This window comes from Natator depressus, chromosome 3, assembly GCF_965152275.1.
Source record: "Natator depressus isolate rNatDep1 chromosome 3, rNatDep2.hap1, whole genome shotgun sequence".
NCBI classification, from domain to species: domain Eukaryota; kingdom Metazoa; phylum Chordata; order Testudines; family Cheloniidae; genus Natator; species Natator depressus.
Genome location: NC_134236.1, coordinates 18,666,587 through 18,689,938, shown reverse-complemented (window position 1 = coordinate 18,689,938; position 23,352 = coordinate 18,666,587). Strand labels below are relative to the sequence as shown.

At 44.3% G+C, this 23,352-nt stretch overlaps 1 protein-coding gene across 1 annotated transcript in view; it reads right to left on the bottom strand.

Annotated features, from left to right (window-relative positions):
* Positions 1-23,144: 23,144 nt before the first annotated feature.
* Positions 23,145-23,352, bottom strand: part of OPN5 (opsin 5) — a 53,442-nt gene continuing 53,234 nt past the window's right edge. The window contains exon 7 of the mRNA XM_074946788.1: positions 23,145-23,208. Within this exon, the coding sequence (XP_074802889.1) occupies positions 23,145-23,208 (64 nt within the window). The remainder of the gene's footprint in view (positions 23,209-23,352) is intronic.

Here is a 23,352-nt window from a genome sequence, read left to right as displayed (position 1 = left end):
TGCAGGTTTTTTTGTACATAATTCTACATTTGTAAGTTCAACTTTCATGATAAAGAGATTGCGCTACAGTACTTGTATTGGGTGAATTGAAAAATAGTATTTCTTTTGTTTTTTACAGTGCAAATACTTGTAATCAGAAACAACTATAAAGTGAGCGCTGTACACTTTGTATTCTATGTTGTAATTGAAATCAATATATTTGAAAATGCAGAAAACATCCAAAAATATTTAAATAAATGGTATTCTATTATTCTTTAACAGTGCGATTAATTGTGTGATTAATTGAGATTAATTTTTTTAATTGCTTGACAGCCCTAATAAAAAGAAATATTTCTTCTCTTTGCACTGTATGGCAGGAACTAATCAATATTAGCCTGCTTCTCTTGCCTGTAAAAATCCATGCACACACAGATACCTAGCATGTCTGTAACACTCACAAGATTTTGATCTCCCAGGTGATATGTCAATAGTGTGCATGACATAACAGACAGAACATAGCTGTTGACCCAAAGAAAGCCAACCCTTTTTCATTGTAGCATGGTTCATTTGTCAAAGCAAAACTGAACAGTCTCAAAGTGATTTAAAGCAATTGATGGGATTTCCATGATCCTGAGACAAGATAACACCATCAACCAAATGAAAGTCCAGATTCCACCTCCCTGGCTCAGGCTGTGGCCTTACTCTGCAAGCAGCCTAATTTAAATCAATTATTTTTTACAACAGCATTTAGAGACCCTATTACATAAATTACCGTCCAAACAAGTATAAGAAAGACAGTCCCTGTCCCAGAGAGCTCACAGTCTAGGATGTAAATGAAGGGGACTATTTCAGAAGTAAGGTAGTACTCAATGTGAGCAAAGGAGGCAGATCTGGCTATTTGACACAGGGTGCGGGCCAAGTGCTTTGCAAGCTTCCCAATCCCTGCATAGTTCTGCAGAAACACAGTAATACCCCTCTCTGAGCAGCGGATCCAAAGCTCATTGAAGTCATTGGAAAGACACTGGCTTCAAGAGACTTTGGATCAGTTCCCAAGAACAGACACTGCTTGCTCTTTTGTGCCAAATGTGTATGCTTGGCAAATATCCACCAGAAACGAGGCTGAGATAACCAACCTTATATCACTGTAGCTGGGTTTGAACCTTCGTCTCAGGAGTTAAGGTTTGATAAGTCTGGTTTTAAAGTGGGAGGGACGTAAATCACAGAATCATAGAAGATTAGTGTTGGAAGAGACCTCAGGAGGTCATCTAGTCCAACCTCCTGCTCAAAGCAGGACCAACAGCAACTAAATCGTCCCAGCCAGGGCTTTGTCAAGCCGGGCCTTAAAAACCTCCAAGGATGGAGATTCCACCACCTCCCTAGGTAACCCATTCCAGGGCTTTACCACCCTCCTAGTGAAATAGTGTTTCCTAATATCCAACCTAGACCTCCCACACTGCAACTTGAGACCATTAGTCTTTGTTCTGTCATCTGCCACCACTGAGAACAGCCGAGCTCCATCCTCTTTGGAATCCCCTTTCAGGTAGTTGAAGGCTTCTATCAAATCCCCCCTCACTCTTCTCTTCTGCAGACTAAACAAGCCCAGTTCCCTCAGCCTCTCCTCGTAAGTCATGTGTTCCAGTCCCCTGATCATTTTCGTTGCCCTCCGCTGGACTCTCTCCAATTTGTCCACATCCTTTCTGTAGGATAAATGCAAACTTCCCCCTCTTTAAAGTTATGAGTTCCAAGCCAGCTCTTGATGCTATATAGGCAGCAGCATCTCCAACATCAGTCTGCTTGAATAAAAACTGCTCTCTACATATGATTTGTGTTTAAATTTATTGATGCTCTTCTTAGATTCTGGCAACAGACTTGTCCCTATTAACAGCAGAAGGGGAAAATATATCCATGATAAGTACCAAGATTCTTGGAGTCCTTTACTGGACTCTAATTCTGCTTTCTTAAGCATTTTCATTAGTTTAAAATTCTAGTTTTCTCTTTTCGGGCAACATTCATCCGACAACTACACCCCTTTATTAGCCAAATCTATTGGAGATGTCACACTGTCCTATTTTCAATTGAACCTGACCTTGGAAGAACATTAATCTCATTTGGGAAGGGGGAATGAAAGAATCCCCCGCTTCATTCTCAGGCAATTGTCATCTTGAATCAAGCAGAGGAATTTTACACCAAGAAAAACAGATATAATGGACTGATCTATTGAAGATAAATTACACCAACATTCTTTTTTTTTAAAGCCTGCAAGAGGGAAATCCTAATAAACAGCCCTTCATAAGATAGCCGATGTACCCTTCTGTAGTTCTGTGAAATGATTTTTCCATTACTGAATCTTTTTGGAGGGTTGCCAAGCCAAAGAAGGGACTGTTGCTAGAGTGAAAGGCTTGCATATTTAAGCAAAACATGCAATCTGTCCTGCAAAACCCAGAGTGACAGCAGGACTGTAAAAATAAACATAGAATATAACACAAATCTTAGTGCTATGTGGGCTTATGGACTAAGCCAGCTAATGAAGCATCCCTACAAAACAGGAACGGGAGAATTCTGTCACCCAGGAAAACTCTACAGTGGAGTTCTCAGATGTAGTTCAAGGAAGAGGCAGCCAACCCGCCCATCTGAAAAGAAGGGTTTAACTATGGAGAGTGTAAGCTCATGGGCTTTCACTGATACATTTGTGTAGCTTGGGTAAGAGCACTCAGTGCTCCACACTCTAACCATTTATTACCGCTCCATTAAGTCAATGCACAATTTTCCCTTTTATGAAGATGTGGCCCAATTTCCTTGTTTTGCTTCATGTGCTCTCTCTGTTGAGCTGTGCAGCCCTGCAAAGAACACAAATATCTCTGGTTAAAGTAGGACAGCTACTGGGCCTAATCCGTCCCTTATGTCACTCTACTGAAATCGTCAGTGATATGTATGGCATAATAAGAACATACCTCCCCTGCAAGGTTTCAGGCATTACTGAACAGTTACTCCATGCAACTGCTTGGGAGCATATCTGGCACTTGGCCATGTCTCTCTATTCATCTGCACAAACAACATTGCTTTTCTTGCTGTCGTAAATGGAGGGGGTACATTTTTTTTTTCCTAAATAAAACACTGCAGTGCTCAGCAAACTGATTTACTGGCTCTGTTACTTCAGTTCCTGCAGTGTCATCTATGACTAGCACAGTCTCCAGGTTTGACATCAAACATTTCAGCTTGCGAGGTTTTATTGGCCTAACACTACTCTGCACCAATATAGTACACTACAGTCATTTACCATACTGTTCCTCACAACGCCCCTGCAAAGCAATTTTTGAATAATCCAGTCCCATTCAACAGTATAAGAAACTAAGACAGAAGAAACTACCTGAATTGCCCAGGGCTGCAATGCATGTCAATTATGTGGATGGTATTTGAACTCAGGAGTTCCTGGGCCCGAGTCTCTCTTTTGTTGCAGTCCCCTTATTCCACTCCAGCGGAGTAAGCAGGTCAAAATGAAGGTGTAATTGGGAAATACTCCAGTGCTATGGAGATGGTGAAATGGCCCCACTTACAGCCCAAAAGTGATATGTTAAAGGTGGGACCAGAACGCTACTGTGCTCCACCTTTGATTGCAAGAATGGTCCTTGGGGGCCATTATTGCCAAGAGTAAGTTAGGGAAGCCCTGAAGTTGGGCAGGCCTTCAGCGGAGCCAAAAATAAGGGAAGCACATAAGTAGCTTGAAGCCATCTTTGCACACCCTCTTCCCTATCATTATCCCTGTGCCAAGCACAGTTCAGCCAGAATAGAAAATCCAGTTCCACGCTCAGGCCTCTGGACCCCTGCCTCTCTGCCTGTCACTAATCCTGTGCTGTTATCTGACAGGTGAACATTAAAAGAACAACGGGGAGTTCTTGTGGCACCTTACAGACTAAGAAATCTATTTGGGCATAAGCGTTCGTGGGCTAAAACCAGTGATGAGCTGCCAAAATCTTAACAACCGGTTCCTTCCTCACCCCACGAGGGGGTCGTGGCCCATGCCTGCCCCCCCGGAACGCCTGCCCATCCAACCTCCCACGTTCCTTGATGCCCCACCCCAGATCCCTGCCTCATCCACCCCCCCCGTCCCCTGACTGCCCCCAGAACCGGGCAGGAGGGTCTCGTGGGCCACCGTAGTGGGTGCACACTGCACCCCTAAGAGCCAGAGGGACCTGCCGGGGGCAGAGGTGGAGAGTCCCGGTGGTGCTTACCTGGGGCAGCTCCCAGGAAGCATCCAGCAGGTCCCTCTGGCTCCTAGGGGCACGGTAGCGTAGCTAGGGGGGAAGCAGAGGGAACGGCCGCTCCCCCTACTGATCACATCAAAAGTGGTGCCTTAGACGCCGACTCCGTGGGTGCTCCGGGGCTGGAGCACCCACGGGGAAAATTTGGTGGGAGCAGAGCCCCCACCAGCAGTTCCCTGCCCCGCGCCCGGCCCCAGCTCACCTCCACCCCCGCCCCTGAATGCACCGCCCGGCTCTGCTTCTCCACCCCCCCTGCTTCCCACGAATCAGCTGTTCATGTGGGAAGCCTGGGAGGGCTGAGAAGCAGGCAGCGGCTTCGTGCTCAGGCCCAGGGAGGAGGAGGCAAGCTGGGGCGGGGAGCAGTTCCCCTGCACCCCCTAACCAGGTTACCTGCTGAGGCGCAGGCAGCCCTCCTCTCACCCTCCCCGCCCCAGCTCACCTTGGCTCCGCCTCCACCTCCCTGGGCCTGAGCGCGAAACTGCCGCTTGCTTCTCAGCCCTCCCAGGCTTCCCACATGAACAGCTGATTCGTGGGAAGCAGGGGGGGTGGAGAAGCAGAGCCGGGCGGTGCATTCAGCGAACAGCTGATTCACGGGAAGCCGGGGCGGGGGGGGGGGGGTTCAGGGGAGGAGGTGGAGCGGAGGTGAGCTGGAGCCGGGCGGGGAGAGGGGCTGGGTGGGGAGCTGCCGGTGGGTGCTCTGCACCCACCAAATTTTCCCCATGGGTGCTCCAGCCCCAGAGCACCCATGGAGTCGGTGCGTAAGGTGCCACTTTTGGCCGGTTGTTAAATTTAGAAGCCCTTTTAGAATGGGTTGTCCCTCACAGGACAACCAGTCTAAAAGGGCTTCTAAATTTAACAACCAGTTCCAGCAAACTGGTGTGAACCAGCTCCAGCTCACCACTGGCTAAAACCCAGTTCATCAGATGCATGGAGTGGAACATACAGTAGGGAGGTATAAATGCGCAGCTCAAATTGAGCACCCAAAATCACTTGCCAATTTCTGAAAACTTGGCCAAATGTCAGTGAGATACTCTTGTGCTTAAGTGAATTGGGCATTGATTTACCTATCTCCCTATGGCATTGTAAGAGAGCTACTATACTGTCTGGCTCTGTGTGTCACACAGGTGTGGCTCCTTTTAGATGGGAAGGGTCCGTGTTTCAGGAAGCACCTGAGAGGAAGTTGAAGAGTGCATATTTTCTGCCTCGAGGATAGAAGGAAGCTGAGTGTATCAGCAGGAGGCTAGAAGCCGCCTCTGTACCCTTCTACAATAATAAAAATATGTTCTGTTATGAACATAACATGTTCTGACCTTCTGCCATTGTTATTATTCCAAAGACACTGCATGGCAGTGCTAACCGAGCAATGAGACCAAGAAGTCATGTACCGGTATTTATAGTCACTGCTGTATCTAAGACTCCAAACATCTGTTTCTCACTAGACTCACATATGCCAAAATATCATCAGAAAGGATGTTTTGGGGCAACGATAGCCTAACAAAAATCTCAATCAACCTCTCAAAAAAAGTGTTTCCATGGAGATTTTTGTCCCAGTTGTCTGAATTCAAGAGGCCCAATTCATCTGGAAAAAGTTTTGGAACTCTGGGCGTGTTTAGCAGACCCAAAATGCAAGCTCCCAACATTATGAAGGTTGTCCATCCCCAGGTCACACAGCTATGGTTGCAACATGTAATACTGTGCAATAGAATCAAAATGAAATAAATTTAAATGCACATTTTGAAAATACTAATGACACTTTCCCAAGATGAGATATATGTGGACGTTAGCAAAGGTTTTGATACGGTCTCCCACAGTATTGGATGAACAGACTATAAAGTGGATTGAAAGCTGGCTAGACTGTCAGGCTCAACGGGTAGTGATCAACGGCTCGAAGTCTAGTTGGCAGCTAGTATCAAGCAGAGTGCCCAGGGGTCAGTCCTGGTGCTGGTTTTGTTCAACATCTTCATTAATGATCCGGACGATGGGATGGATTGCACCCTCAGCAAGTTCTCAGATGACACTAAACTGGGGGCAGAGAAGTAGATATGCTGGAGGGTAGGAATAGGGTCCAGAGTGACCTAGACAAATTGGCGGATTGGGCCAAAAGAAATCTGATGAGGTTCAACAAGGACACATACAGAGTCCTGCACTTAGGACGGAAGAATCCCAGGCACCGCTACAGGCTGGGTATCAACTGGCTAAGCAGCAGTTCTGCAGAAAAAGACCTGGGGATTACAGTGGTTGAGAAGCGGGATATGAGTCAGCAGTGTGCCCTTGTTGCCAAGAAGGCTAACGGCATATTGGGCTGCATTAGTAGGAGCATTGCCAGCAGATGACGGGAAGTGCTTATTTCCCTCTATTCAGCACTGATGAGGCGACATCTGGAGTATTGCATCCAGTTTTGGGCCCCCCACTACAGAAAGGATATGGACATATTGGAGAGAGTCCAGAGAAGGGAAACAAAAATGATCAGGGGACTGGGGCACATGACTTACGAGGAGAGGCTGAGAGAACTGGGCTTGTTTAGTCTGCAGAAGAGAAGAGTGAGGGGGGATTTGATAGAAGCCTTCAACTACCTGAAAGGGGATTCCAAAGAGGATGGAGCTAGGCTGTTCTCAGTGGTGGCAGATGACAGAACAAGGAGCAATGGTCTCAAGTTGCAGTGTGGGAGGTCTAGGTTGGATATTAGGAAACACTATTTCACTAGGAGGGTGGTGAAGCACTGGAATGGATTACCTAGGGAGGTGGTGGAATCTCCATTCTTAGAGGTTTTTAAGGCTTGGCTTGACAAAGCCCTGCCTGGGACGATTTAGTTGCTGTTGGTCCTGCTTTGAGCAGGAGGTTGGACTAGATGACCTCCTGAGGTCTCTTCCAATCCTAATCTTCTGTGATTCTAAGACTTTAGTAAGGATGGCCAAACCACATAATTTGCTTAGTTGCAAACACTGGTTGTTTTACCATCTTCACTTGTCAATTTTACATTAGTCAGAGCCTTATTGCTTTTAAATCCTACATCAATTCTTTCCCCATTTTTAGCTTCTGTTAAAGAAAAGCTTACTAAAGGGAGGAAATTACTAATCTCCAAATCTCCATGGGGTATAACTCTGCTCTGGTGTTCTGTTTTGAACTCAGAGGTTTCCTATTGATCTTAAAGTAATTTATTTTGATTTTTTTTCATAATCTAATTTAACTTCTGTTGCTAACACCTTTGTTTCTATTTCAGCATATCAGAGTAACAGATTTGGGTTAAAGAATAAGTTTCCCTTCTTTTATAAAGAGCTGTATTACGATCTTTTGAAACATCTAAGAGAAACGTTATCTCCAGAAAATTCCTTTTATGTCATTTACAAGGGTGACCTTTAAAGAAAAAATAAACTTGCTTAGTTCTTTATTAACTTAAAATTATTATTATTGGATCCCCTCAAAGTCGTCTAGCATCAAAGAAGTCAAAATGCAAATATTTCCTTTGCTCCAGACCCAGTAAGGAGCTGCTCTAACCAGTCCATTGTTGCAACTCTCAGATCCAAGAAGGCTTGAATTCTTTTTCAACTAGCTTTCGTGCAAAAGCTTTACATTCAGTTCAGTGTATGAAAATCTACCAGGCAATCTTTAAGCTATGACTTAATGGTGCAATCATAGAATCATAGAATATTAGGGTTGGACGAGACCTCAGGGGGTCATCTAGTCCAACCCCCTGCACAAAACAGGACCAACAATCGTATCACTTGTGTGCTTTACTCTTTGTATGAGCTCTCAGGTAGTTATCACAGGCCAATTCAGTCCTGGGATGAGTGCCCAAAGTGCTCCCACACAACTGGTGATGTGTGTGTCATGATGACATGGTCAGAGATGTGCCAGCCCTGGCCCTTAAATCTTAACTCTTTCAAATCTGGGCATGAAAGTGGATTAAAAGACCTGGATACGAACCCATCCCTCAAGGTTCTGGGTCAGATCCCACATTGGAAAGGGCCTGTCTTCCTGCTGTGGCTGAAATCTCCTGAGAACAATCATTGTAGCATTTATTGAATATAAGCAAGTTCTGCCATTTCAGGCTGAAGTCTTACAACAGCAGCTGGGGCTGTGGTTTTTGAAGCAGGAGGTTCCAAGCTCTGTCCTTTCTGCTGTCAAGAAGTCCTGACTAACGACAACTGTGTACAGTAGGGGTGGTCTGAGATTTGCTCCCAGACGCTGCCATGGTTTCAACTAAGAGTCTGTGGGCCCATTTCTCCATTGCCCTACACACTGTGGGTGTTTAAACACTACCCTCCCCGCCCTTTGACACCCATGTAAACCTCTACATAAGGTGCAGGACAATGTGGGAAAAGGATAAGAGCAGGATTTAGGTGAGGCAGAGAGAGAACCTGAGAGGAAAACCTCATGAGGGTCTGGGGCAGCCACTAGCTGCCTGTGGAGCTGCACCGACTGCAATTCCAGCCTGGTGAGAAAGCTTTTCCTCTTAGAATCTTTTGCCCTATTGAGAGAGTCCCACTGCGAGAATGGCGGTGGTGGCAACGCCAGGGTGAATCCTCCCTAGAACAAGCTCCTGCAGCCTTGCCCTTTGCCCTCATATGGTTGGGCTGGCTGCATGTACAGCAGGGCAATGCCTGTTCCCCTGCCAAGCCCGAATAGCCAGGCTCAGGCAAGGTAGGTCTGGTGGGAGGGGAAGAAATATCCTCCCCCAGCCAACAACGTAGTGCCACGGTTGCCGTTGCAGACTCGGGGCTGGAGTAGTGCGTGTAGTAGCAACTAGGCCTCTACCCGCTCTGCCAACCTCCCTGGGCACTGGGTTACAGTGTTTCCCCATAAAGCTGGGTTCCACAGTGCACAAGAACCAGGCTAGCCCAACCACAAGTGAACCGGACAGAGGCAGGGGGAAATTTACCCCAGTGATGCTTTATGAGCTTTTCCACTCAGTCTTCCCTGCCCCCCCCTCCATTTGCAGCTTCTTTGTTTACTATAAAGCATTGCAGCCAAAGGGAGGAAGGACGGGAAATGGCAAGTCCACGGGGGGGGTGGGGACGGGGGGCAGCAGCAGCAACAGTGTTGGCTGTGTCTACGCCTGTGCTGCGCTGCCATCTGCTTAGTGCCGAGGCGAGTTGCCTGCCGGCGGCTGCTCACTACTCCTGGGCTAGAGACGCTGCTCTTCCCCTGCTGTCTGACTCGACCACTTGGTTCTCCTTGTATCTAAATAATAAATGGTGCTTTTCCCTGTGCTGCTCCCAAGTCATATAATAAACCCAACCTAGACAGTGGCAACGATTTTCTCTTCAGCATAAAGCTGGTAAATAACACTGCTGCCTATGACCATTATGCACTAGCACCAGAGCTGCAGCTAATGGCATATGAAGTCATTCCACCCCAACACTTAATCCACCTGGGTCTTGTACAGAAAAAAGGGGGAAATTCACTCTGGGGGAGAGGGAGCTACCATGTCTCCTCTCTTGGGGGTGGGGGAGATGTCCAGTCAGGGTTGGCCAACTTAAAAATCCAGCCAGGCCAAACCTCACCAGCTGAGGCTGCCCAAATTATTATATCCACTGGGTCTTTCGCTCCACCTCTGCTTAAGTCAGCTATACCCACTGTGTGGGGTCTCTTGGTCAGCTCCCATCCCAGAGCGGAAGAGGTGGAAAGGGCAGCATGGACAACTGCAACCGTGTTCCTGGGAGACTTTTCTCACTGGGGGCCCACAGGGTGTTTCCACCAGTGAAAGCCAGGAGAAGCCCGGGGCCAAATATTCCCAGCCAAGTGCAAGTGAACACAAGTGATCTGAAAGATGGCATTATCCCATCCCCCGATTTTGGTCATTTTGCTCAAAGGAAAAAAAAACAATGCATAGATTCCACAGTCCTTTGTTCCAGCTCTCTTCAGGTGCACACCTCCAATACCCATCCCATACCATACTACATGGAGTTGGGCACATACTCAGGGGGAGATTTTGTCAGAGTCCTTTATTAGTATACTGACAGTATATTGCTGGGATAAGCCATGCCCCTCCGTGACACTTCTTGGGGATTCCTAGGGTTGTGAGGCACCTCGCCACTGCCAGCCCTTAGCATGAGGAAGCCTTGTCTGTGTCTGCCAACTTCCCAACTCCACTGGCCACGGGCAACACAAACATTCCCCTCTGGGCCTACACAGGCCCCGCTCTCTCTCTCTCTCTGCAGCTTAGCGATAGACACACAGCAACCCCCAAGCATCTCCCTGAAGTGTCCAGCCCCTGGTCCACCGGACGCTCTCAGTATTCACTGATCTGTGGCTCCCAAAGCAGCAGTAAATCCCAGCTTAGCAGTTACACTTCAGATCACTGCTCCACTTAACTCACAGCACATAGCTATGTTTTACAGTGCGAACTAGTATAAGTTTATGTAACAAAGCACCAACATGCAAGTGATAGCAGGGAGAAGTATTGGAAGCAGGTGGTTCCATATTAAATACAATCATAACGCACATTCTCGAACCTAGACTTATTTAACTGGACACTTTTATGTCTTACAGAGCAATGGTGACCCAAAGTCCTTCCAGCATTGTACAGCCAGGGTAGGATGTGATCTCCATGCATGAGCCAATTCACGCTCTCAGCTTGCCTCCTAGGTGAAAGATTCCAGGTGTCTGTTTCACCCCCAGATACATCCCAACAAACCTTTGTCTGTATTCATAAACAGACTCCTCTCCTGCTGTTTATTTCTTCTTGTAAACTTCCTCTGGAGGATTTTGCAATCTCTTGAGTAGCATTTGGCTCAGCATGCAAACAGACATCCTCTGAGAGACATACAATGCCCAATGTACATGACGAGGCAGAGCGGTAAGGATCTATTACCTCCTCCTTGAAAGGAACACTCCTGAGGTAAGTCACCTCCTGTTGACCTATACTAATCCCAAGTCACTAAGAACATAATTTTATATAGATAGATAGCTTCTTAAATATTATCTGCACATACATTTCACACTGATTATGATGACCACCGAGCTACTGGCTCTTGGTAGAGACCTCACATGCCAGCCTTTAGTGAATTATTACTGTGTGTGTGTGTGTGTAGGTAGGAACAAATAACTATGTACCCCCTATGCCTTCTGCCAGTTGGCACCAAGAGATTCCTGGGTCACACACCCCCTGTGAGGGAAAAGGGAGGGAGAACAAGGCAGTTGGGACAAAATTTATAAATTTAGGCACCCAAATGAGTAGCTTGATTGTCAGAGGTGTTGTCAGCCCACAGCTGTCATTGGCATCAAGGTTGTACCACCAACAGCCTCACACCATTGCACTTCCTGTAAATATTCATGCAAGCTGTAGGTGCTCAAGGAACCACTAAGTCCCAGATCCTATGAAGACTTACCCACATGCTTAACTCTTTGCACTCAAGGAGTCCCATTGACTTGAATGGCCCTACCCATGTGCTTACGGTGAAGTATGTGCATGAGCCTTTGCAGGGCCAGAGACTTCTTTTGGAGAATGTATGTGCTAGGGGTGTCCTCTTCTAGTCATTAGCCAGAGGAAGAGCTGTCGCTTCGAGTTTGTACAACACAACAAACGGCAGCCTCAACATTACAGCATTGCATTGGCCCAGCATGCTGCAAAATGCTGACTTGCAAAATCAGTTTGAGAGTTTCTCTATCTCTCCCCTGACCTGTAAGGAAGGGACAGCGTGGTTGTATCACAGGCCAGGATGCTATATTACACAGATCACATATATACACAGATCACAGTGGACGGACACCTCCTTTAAGGCAAGAAATCTACCCTACCTATCCATCCAGCTCAATCAGACACCCTCCTGCCTCCTCATCACCCTGAGCAAGGAAACAACCACACTCTTTTTACTTAGTTGGACCGTAAGTTCTTTCAGGATGGAGCAGTCTTTTTGTTCTATGTTTGTACAGCACCTAGCACACTGGGGTCCTAGCCCATCACTTGTGGCTTCTAGGTGCTACCACGATAGAAATAATAAAAACTCCCCCTCCTTTCCCCTGATGTTTTGTAAGCTTGGAGGTGGAGGTACTATGTCCACAAGGGAACCCCTCAGATCTCAAAAGGTCTGTACCACACCTCACACTCAGAACAATAGAAGGTAAAAATAGTTTCAGACAGAAGTCTGATTTTGCATTGGATGGTCTCCCTTTAATTTTACACTCTAACTGAGCCATTTTACCTTTCTGGGGGATTTTGCATTGGTGTTTTTAACTCTTCAGTGGGAGATTCCTTTTCATCTTCTACAAAAATTATTTATTTTCACCTTACAGGTCCTATGTTCCTTCCATTATACCACAGTAGGCCTGATCCTATTCCTGCTCCCACTGACATCAATGGCAAAACTCTGATTGATGTCATTGGGATACAGATCAGGCTCTATATTCCTATCTATGCTTGAGATAAAATTTCATATCGCTGCTTCCTTTAGTCTGAAGCGTGCAATCCTAACACGGAAATGAAACAACTTGCAACAATGTGGTGCTATTTTTTTTTATTTAAAACCACACTCCAATAACATAACTGTGGAACAAAAAACAAAGTCTACCAGTGAGTATGTTGGTCTAGACTGTACATGTTTAGCGAGAAAGCAGGTGAAAATAAATGACGTGTTGTTCCAATGCAATGACAGAAACCACGGTTACAATGGCAGGCAGTGCACAGGGTTTTATATTACTACACAACATATTGCTATATATTGCTAACAGAGTCAATCTGCAACATCACTTGAGAAATTATGTGGATGGTATTTACAAGTGCATCCCATATATTGCACTGGCATATATAGCGTTTTAAATATTTACAGTAGATAATAATTAATGAGTTACTATTAATTACAAAGTCGTAGCAGTTTATGAAGTCTCAGGAGCATTAATAGTCTTGTTCATAGTTCCCCCATTATTTTGATCTTACATTATATTACAAAACGTAGTAATAAATATTTGGTAAATATTTTATATGATTTTTCACCTTACAGCTGTAGGCAGCATTAAATGTTACTTGCTGACACTGGCACTTTAACACTGACATTTGTCAGCTGTCTGCCAACAGCTGGGTAGAATGTTGAGTGCATTCCGCTCAACATCAGCTCTCAGCTGGTTATGATGTGACTACTTCTCACTTCTAAATGTTTGTGTACCATTTGATTATTACCAAAAACAGTCAGACCACGAAAACTACCCCTTCAAAATGCGACAATACATCAGCCATCTCTTGTATAATGTACACTGAAGGCAAACATTTATGGAGGCTGGGCTAATAGAACATGAGTCTCTTCTAACTTCCACCACATTTTTACAAGGTAGTTCCATTGACATTGGTGAAGTTACTCCTGATTTATGACATGTAGGAGAGTAAAGAACCAGGACCACAGTCTTCTTTCGTTATGCCTAGGCATAATGGGTAGACATAATGAAAGCAGAGTCTGATTCTATTCCAAGTTGTATTGGTATAAATTAGATGCAACTCCACTTATGCTGAAGGAGCTGCTGTGGTGGAAAACTTATTTAGAACTATAGAATCATAGAATATTAGGGTTGGAAGAGACGTCAGGAGGTCATCTAGTCCAAACCCCTGCTCAAAGCAGGACCAACACCAACTAAATCATCCCAGCCAGGGCTTTGTCAAACCGGGCCTTAAAAACCTCTAAGGATGGAGATTCCACCACCTCCCTAGGTAACCCATTCCAGTGCTTCACCACCAGCCTCGTGAAATTGTTTTTCCTAATATCCAACCTAGACCTCCCTAACTGCAACTTAAGACCATTGCTCCTTCTTTTGTCATATGCCACCACTGAGAACAGCCTAGCCCCATCCTCTTTGGAACCCCCCTTCAGGTAGTTGAAGGCTGCTATCAAATCCCCCCTCACTCTTCTCTTCTGCAGATTAAATTAGCCCAGTTCCCTCAGCCTCTCCTCATAAGTCATATGCCTCAAGCCCTTAATAATTTTCGTTGCCCTCCGCTGGACTCTCTCAATTTGTCCAAATCCTTTCTGTAGTAGGGGGCCCAAAACTGGATGCAATACTCCAGATGTGGTCTCATCGGTGCCAAATAGAGGGGAATAATCACTTCCCTCGATCAGCTGACAAAGCTCCTACTAATGCAGCCCAATATGCCGTTAGCCTTCTTGGCAACAAGGGCTCACTGTTCACTCATATCCAGCTTCTCATCCACTGTAAGCCCCCAGATCTTTTTCTGCAGAACTGCCACTTAGCCAGTCGATACACAGCTTGTAGCAGTGCCTGGGATTCTTCCGTCCTAAGTGCAGGACTCTGCACTTGTCCTTGTTGAACCTCATTCGATTTCTTTTGTCACAATCCTCCAATTTACCTAGGTCACTATGGACCCTATATCCCTACCCTCCAGCATATCTCCCTCTCCCCCCAGCTTAGTGTCATCCATGAACTTGCTGAGGGTGCAATCCATCCCATCATCTAGATCATTAATGAAGATGTTGAAGAAAACAGGCCCCAGGACCAACCACTGGGGCACTCCGATTGATACTGGCTGCCAGCTAGACACTGAGCCGTTGATCACTACCCGTTGAGCCCGAAGATCTAGTCAGCTTTCTATCCACCTGATAGTCCATCATCCAGCCCATACTTCTTTAACTTGCTGGCAAGAATACTGTGGGAAAAGCTTTGCTACAGTCAAGGTTTATCACATCCACCACTTTCCCCGTATCCACGGAGCCAATTATCTCATCATTGAACGCAATCAGGTTGATCAGGCATGACTCGCCCTCGGTGAATCAATGCTGACTGTTTCTGATCACCTTCCTCTCCAAGTACTTCAAAATTGATTCCTTGAGGACCTGCTCCATGATTTTTCCAGGCACTGAGGTGAGGCTGACCAGTCTGTAGTTCCCTGGATTCTCCATCTTCCCTTTTTTTAAGGATGGGCACTATATTTCCCTTTTTCTAGTCATCCGGGACCTCACCCAATTGCCATGAATTTTCAAAGAGAATGTCCAATGCTTCTGCAATCACATCCGCCAACTCCCTCAGCACCCTTGGATGCATTGCATCCATCCCCAGGGGCTTGTATATGTCCAGCTTTTCTAAATAGTCCTTAACCTGTTCTTTCACCACTGAGGGTTGCTCACCTCCTCCCCATACTGCAGCAGTCTGGGAGCTGACCTTGTCTGTGAAGACCGAGGCAAAAAAAACAAACCATTGAGTATTTCAGCTTTTTCCACATCATCTGTCACTAGGTTGCCTCCTCCATTCAGTAAGGGTCCCACACTTTCCCTGACCTTCTTCTTGTTGCTAACATACCTGTAGAAACCGGTCTTGGTACCCTTCACATCCCTTGCTAGCTGCAACTCCAATTGTGCTTTGTCCTTCCTGATTACACCCCTGCATACTCGAGCAATATTTTTATACTCCTCCCTAGTCATCTGTCCAAATTTCCACTTCTTGTAACTTCCTTTTTGTGTTTAAGCTCACCGAAGATTTCTCTGTTGAGCCAAGCTGATCGCTTGCCTTATTTGCTTTTCTTTCTGCACATCGGGATGGTTTGTTCCTGTGCCCTCAATAGGACTTCTTTAAAATGCAGCCAGCTCTCCTTGACTCCTTTCCCCCTCATATTAGCCTCCCAGGGGATCCTGCCCATCAGTTTCCTGTGGGAGTCAAAGTCTGCTTTTCTGAAGTCCAGGATCTGTATTCTGCTGCTCTTCTTCCTTTCTTTTGTGAGGATCCTGAACTTGACAATCTCACTGGCCACTGCTGCCCAGGTTGCCACTCACTTCTACTTCCCTTACCAATTCTTCCCTGTTTGTGAGCAGCAGGTCAAGAGAAGCACAGCCCCTAGTTGGTTCTTCCAGCACTTGCACTAGGACGTTGTCCCCAACACTCTCCAAAAACTGGATTGTCTGTGCACTGCTGAATTGCTCTCCCAGCAGATGCTAGGGAGTTTGAAGTCCCCCAAGAGAACCAGGGCCTGTGATCCGGAAACTTCTGTTACTTGTCCGAAAAAAGCCTCGTCTACCTCATACTCCTGCTCTGGTGGTCTATAGCAGACGCCCACCACGACATCACCCTTGTGGCTCTCACCTCTAAACTTAACCTAAAGACTCTCAACAGGCTTTTCTCCAGTTTCATACTGGAGCTCTGAGCAATCATACTGCTCTCTTGCATAGAGTGGAACTTCTCCACCTTTTCTCCCCCGCATGTCCTTCCTGAACATTTTATACCCATCCATGACAGTGTTCCAGTCACGTGAGTTACCCCACCAAGTCTTTGTTATTCCAATCACATCATAATTCCTTGGCTATGCCAGGACTTCCAATTCTTCCTGCTTGTTTCCCAGGCTTCTTGCGTTCGTGTAAGGGCAGCTAAGATACCTAGCCAATTGCACTAGTTTCTCAGTATGAATCAGAAGACCTCCCCTGTTACACCCCCCTTCTTGTGTTTCCTCCTGGTATCTCATGTCCCCACTTACCTCAGGGATTAGGTCTCCATCCCCCTTAGGTCTCCATCCCCCTCCATCCCCTCCATCGAACCTAGTTTATACCCCTCCTCACTAGGTTAGCAAGCCTGCCTGTGAAGATGCTCTTTCCTCTCTTCGTTAGGTGGATCCCATCTCTTCCTAGCAATCCTTCTTCCTGAAACAACATCCCATAGTTGAAGAATCCAAAACCCTCTCCCCAACACCATCTGAACAACCATGCATTTACCTCCACAATTTGATTGTCTCTACCTGGGCCATTTCCTTCAACAGGGAGGATGGATGAGTACATGACTTGTGCCTCAAACTCCTTTATCCTTCTTCCCAGAGCCACGTAATCTGTGATGACCCGCTCAATGTCATTCTTGGCAGTATCATCGGTGCCCATGTGGAGAAGTAGGAATGGGTAGTGGTCTGAGAGCTTGATCTGTCTCGGCAGACACTCCATTACTTTCTGAACTCTAGCTTCAGGAAAGCAGCACATTTCTTGAGTTTCCCGGTCTGGACGGCAGATGGATGACTCTGTCCCCCTTAGAAGGGAGTCCCCAACCACCACTACCAACTATCTTCTTCTCTTAGGAGTGGTGGTTGTGGAACCCCCATCCCTAGGGCAATGCATCCCAGGCCTTCCGGTTGATGGAGTTTCCTGGTGACAAGAAGCAAACATGTATGACCCTTGTTACATTAATAAAGCCATGTGTGGGAACCTGGTTATAACTCAGTTTATAGCTGGTTCAGATTCTCAGGCATGGCCAAGCTACCCTTGGCACCAGCCACGGGTGGTGGACACAGGCAGCTTCAAACTAGTTTATGCTTCTCTGATACTTGGATAGCTTGTCACCTTTTCACTGGCCATGCCCTTAGGCCAAGGGGGCTGGGAGGCAGTAGCATAGGAAATTCTTTGGAAGCCTTATGTTATTGAAAAATTCCCTCACGCTGGGTAGGAATCCAGCAGGCTAGTTCCAATGGGTTTAAGGTGGCTTTGAACTGGTCAACTTACTCAAAACAGAATAAATTAATAAAAATTGGGCTAATTGTTTCAACTTTTATAAAGACTGGATGTTGGTCAGACTGTGATTCTATTCCCACTTACTTTTTTGCAAATCGTTGAAGTTACAGAGTTACACTAGGGTAAAACCCCTGTAAGTGAGATCCAAATCAGGTCCTTCATCTGGCCAAGGTCCAAGGAATATAAAAAAAATTGAATTTAGGATCCACCCCTGCCTGCAGACAGCCCTTTTGACTAGGTTTAGCATTTCCCACAATGTCAATGGAACCCCTCAAAGTAGGAACCACTTCATGAGCCCGCACTAAATGTTGGCACGCCTGGCCTGTTGTTGAGAGCTAGGTTAGGCGACAATTGTGTTGTAACCAAGTTCTGAGATGTGAATACATTTGTAGCATCAAGCACAGTACTTAAGCCCATCTTCAGCCTTGCAGTAAAGACTAGTGTGGGATGTAAGTGGCGGAAAGGGCCTTGCACTGACTCTGTGGAGTTGGGTGGATTTCACTGTTAAAGCAAAACAAGAGGAACGCAAACCACACAATGGCAAGGAACCATCACAAAAACCATGCTCCTTTTTGTTTCACGTTTTCAGGGTGAAATCCTGAAGTCAATGGCAAAACTCCCATTGATTTCAATTAGATCAGGATTTCACACTTAATGTGCAAACACAGGGCCAGCTGAATTCTCTGCTGGCATAAATGGGTGAAGCACCACAGACTTCAATGGAGCTGTAGCCATATATACCAGCAGAGAACTTGATCCACTAAATGGAGCAAAGAGGGAAGTTAACTCTTTCATCTCTGTGAGTTTGGCTCTGATGCACTCAAGGTAGGATAATGTCATGACACTGAACTCCACACTAACAAGTGTTCAACTACCTACTTCATTCTAGAACTACTAACCTGTCTGCCAAACTAAGTCAATCAATCAATCAATCAATCAATACGAAAACATCAATATAAAACTATATTTAAATTACTTTCTGAATAGCTTACAGTGGAGCCTCTGGCACTAGGAATGATTCTATATATAGCATATATAGTTAAGTTTTGAAATGAGATTTGGATTTCACTTATTATTCACCAAAAGTCAAGGTACATTTCCTATATTACTATATTCTGCTTTTTTAGAATATATCTAAAATGTATTTTATATAGCTAAAATATCAAAATATATAACCACAAGCCCCTAGTAGTTGTTTTATATATATATTCATGACATTTTCTACCATTTATTTTCCCCTTCAGTTACAATATACATGAGCCTAGTGGTTTCTAAACATAACATGCTGTACATACAATTGTACTCTCAACAGTCACTGGCATTGTTGAAAATGCCCTGGTTTAAACATGTTGAGTTTAGGGATCAGTGTGAGATGGGGCTACTTTTCACTGATGTTGGGGAGCTTTGTCCCATCTCACTCAGGCACATATCAGAGGGGAAAATAGGGCTGTCATCAAAAACCATTTGTCTACCTATTTTATCACCACCTCCCCCCAAAATATTTAAGTGTATCCAGATCTGAGATATAACAAAAGTATTGTCTCATTATTTGTTTGTACTCCCCCATCTGTCTGTATCCATTTGTTGTCTCTTGTCTTATACTTGGATTGTAAGCTCACTGGGGCCAGCACTGTCTTTTTGTTCCACGTTTGTACAGCACCTAGCACCGTGGGGTCCTGGTCCATAACTAGGGCTCCTAGGTGGTAACACAAATAATAAATAATAATAATAACAACTTCACAATATAAGTATCAGGCAGAGAACATATTTTGTCACATTTCAAAGTAAGGGTTATATCATAAATTGCAATATTTCATCTCAGCCTGAACGACACGTGTTGCATATTTGGCGCTACCAATAAATATCCTGTATGCAATAAGTGGAACTTTATTGAGGGAAGCCAGTTCTTTCACAGAAAAGTAACTCTAAGCAGAGTGAACCCTAACTGACTTTGCACACCTCAGAGCTTTGCAACAACCTCTAACCTTCACTCTACTTCACTATAAATGGAGTTGCAATTGCACTGCATGCGAGTTCACAAGAAGATGACTTCATTGTGTGCAATATAGCGACCTATAGACAGGGGTCGCTACTGACTCTCCTTATAATAAAGACACCACTGGTGGGTTATCTAATCTGTTCTTGAATATCCACAGAAATGGTGCCCCAACAGCTTCACTTGGGAGCCTGTTCCATTGCTCAAGTGCTCTTGTAGCTGAGACTGTTTAGCTCAACTTTTCCTTCTTTAGCATCAGGATTTGTTTGTTTGTTTTTTATTCTACTATCTTCTGAAACTGTGAGTAATTCCCTGCCTTCATTTGCATTATCATCTTATAGAGCCTACGTTGCTTTTACCGTAGCATTTTTCCACCTTTCCCTCCCTATATCTTTGCTAAACCATGGGGACCAGAAATACATGCAATGGGGCAGTCTCTAGTCACACCGTTGTAAATCAGAAGTAACTCCATTGAATTCAGGAAGCCTGATTCTCCACAGTGTTGGAGAAGATTCTCAGCTGGTATAAATTTGCCTCTTGAGTGTAAACCAGATCAAAATGGTGGGGTCAATGCTGACTACACTTGCAGGTTCCAAAGAGAGGAGGGGGGAGTGTCAAAAGTCCAAAACAGAATCAAAGGCATCAAGCACCCATGCTAAGTAAACCAACCAAGCAACAGGGTTTCACATGCTTCTTCCACTGCCCTGGATGGGAACCTTTGCTTCAATTCTGCTTACATTGTATGAGCAGACACTTTTCAAAATCTTCAAAGGCTGGGGATACTGTTAACTTTTTACATTTCAGTGCATTGCTTTCTTCAATTTTTTGGATAACATAAAAGTTTCTGTTTAATCTTCTGCCAGCCCTGGTATCTCTTGCTACATCAGAAACCTTGGCAGAATTCAATTTTTATTTTTTTATAATTTTGACATATAATATTGGTGTTTATTGTTAAGCCTTTTATCATTTTACATTTTTACAGATGTACAAAATTATGGGTTTTAAGCATTTTTTTCTATTTTTATCAATTTAAATGTTCACCATTGTGGGAAATTAGGGGAAGGGCCAGGAAGTACAGGGATCAGATAGGAATTGTTTAATGACAATACATATCGAGATTAAAAAAGTTAGAGTTATAACTGTTAAAACACAAATTGTCAGCATCACATGTCAAAATGTACAAAATCAATATCCTTCAATCAAACACTAATAAATTCTCAAACAAAATTTTTCTTACTTTGCCTATCTGTAAATGTCATCTATGGAAACATTTTTTTCGTCGGTTTATGTGGGTATGGTGAAATCGACGTTTACGGATAAAAAGCTAATCCTTCCAAGATGAGCTTTCAGTAGCCTTTGAAATCTGTACGGGAAGTACTTACAACTTTATGTTTGGGTTCCATTTTCTCCATTGTCTATGTCTACATAACAAGCTAATCAAAAAGTCTTCACATCCATATGGTCTGTGTGACTTTACCATCTGCAAGCTGAACTGTAACCTTGAAATAGACAGCAGGGCTAGATCTCACTGAGCCAACTGAGGTGCCCAAGATAGGTAAATATTAAAGGATAATGCTGTCCTGTTTAGGACTGGAATTCAATAATTTTCTTTATCCAGGAGGCATTGGAAGCAAGTTTAAGTTTTTATGACTTTACTTGACATCACTTTGAATTGGGACAGTTTAATCTGAGTGTGCATATAAGGCATCTAATGAGATATGTAAATGTATAATATTATTTATAATATTTATTCAGCATTTGTGTTAATATTTATGCATAAAACCAAGAAGTTCCTTAACATAGCTAAGACACTAAATTACTGAAAATATCATAAAAAGGTCTTTCAGAGTCATATTTCACACTCATTCATACTGACTTGCTTTTATTTTTTCAGTAATTTGACTCAAGTATTTGGGTCCCAGCCCAGATTACAACAATCACAAGTGTGGATCTTATGAGGAAGTTTTATAAGATTTTCATACACTGTCCTTGTGAAATATGAATTTTATTTTTAATGGTGAGCATGATCAACCATTGGAACAAGCAAGAAAGGGAAGTGGTGGATTCTCCATCTCTTGTCATCTTCAGATCAAGACTGGATGTCTTTCTGGAAGATGTGCTTTAGTCCAACACAAATTGTTGTGCTCAGTGCAGGAATAAATAGGTGAAATACCATGGCCTGTAATAGAATAGATAATCTACTAGTTCCATCTTGCCTTAAAATCTATTAATTGGATGAAAGCTACAAGGCCTTATTAGGGTTTACATAAGTTACCTGTATTTAAATTAGAGTATTATACACTTAATGCTTCAGGCCCTGAATCAGGAAAACATCTCTATCTAGGACTGCACTTGGACACATGCTTCACCTATCACCAAAATGCAGCCACCTCTGGGGTGACACAACAGCTATTTAACAATGTATAGTAACACAGCTAATTGTTCAGGGCAAGAAGTGAAGAAGAAAAGTTTGAAATTGAAGGAGAAATTTAGGCAGGAACCATGAAACCAACCTCGTTGGAATTTGGTCAGAATGCTGGTAACTCTTACCACTATCATGAACTCTGATATAACAAATCTCTATTTGTAGGGCCACAGTCTGCAGGTCGCAGTCAGTCCTTAGTTAGGCTAAACATCCATGGACATGAGTAAGGACTGATTAAGAGCTGCAGAATCGTTTCATCGCCAAATGGAAGCCCGCTTTCTTGGTTTGGCTGTCAGTAGGTTGCACTGTGCAAAATGCAGTGTTGGTCATACTGAAATTATTCAGGGGAGGGGAAGGAGGAGAGGAATCCCAGCTTCCCTAGAAGAGCCTACCACAAGGCTCTTCCAGAACTTCCTCAACTCATTTCCTTACTTAACTATTTTAAAAGGGGAAATTGTATTTTCCCTTGTTCCCAACCCAGGATCTACAACATACACTTTTCAGTCCCTTGTCTGAAAATCAACCGATACAGTGAGAACTGTTTATAGTGCAACTGTGGAATGACAAGCACCACGTCTTCTATAGTCTGGGTGTAACAACTCATCTCAAACAGGCTATTAGCTGAACTTCTCTCTTAAATGTTGCCTTTCCTTCAAGGATTCTGCTCCTTGGATTGGATAAAGTTGATAAACAGGAAGAGGGAAATCAAGCGATTTCAAGATAGCCTTACAAATGCATAGCATGGGTACTCATGAGACTCTCACTTTCCATGAAGAAAAAGAGTCATTCATATGAATGTGCACAGAAAATAAATAAAAAGGGTTATGAATCTGGCCAAAGTGAATTCACAGTTTTAATTGAAATGAATATTCTCTATATTTTCTTCTTCTATTTGCCCAGCTCTAATGTTGATACTCCAGATAGGGTGAAAAATCACATGGTATGTAGGTTAGAGGGGAAAAGAAATACCAAAATAAATCTGCCACTGTATTTTAACTAATTTGCAAAGGAAGAAGTTGAGAAGAAAATGATTGTCAGCATGTTTCCATACACCTGTCCATATGCTGTCACAACTCCAGGTGGGTTTCGTTCATTTCTGTTGGCTCTCTATTTCCAGATATCGTATACAGCCTACAGGAAGGAAAAATATAGTCATATTGCCTGAAATAACCTGGCTTTATAAATGATTAAGGTTCCATTCCTGCAGATCATTTTATTCATCACCAAACATACAGAAATTCTCAAGTCCTCACCTAAGGCTAGAGCAGCCTTTCC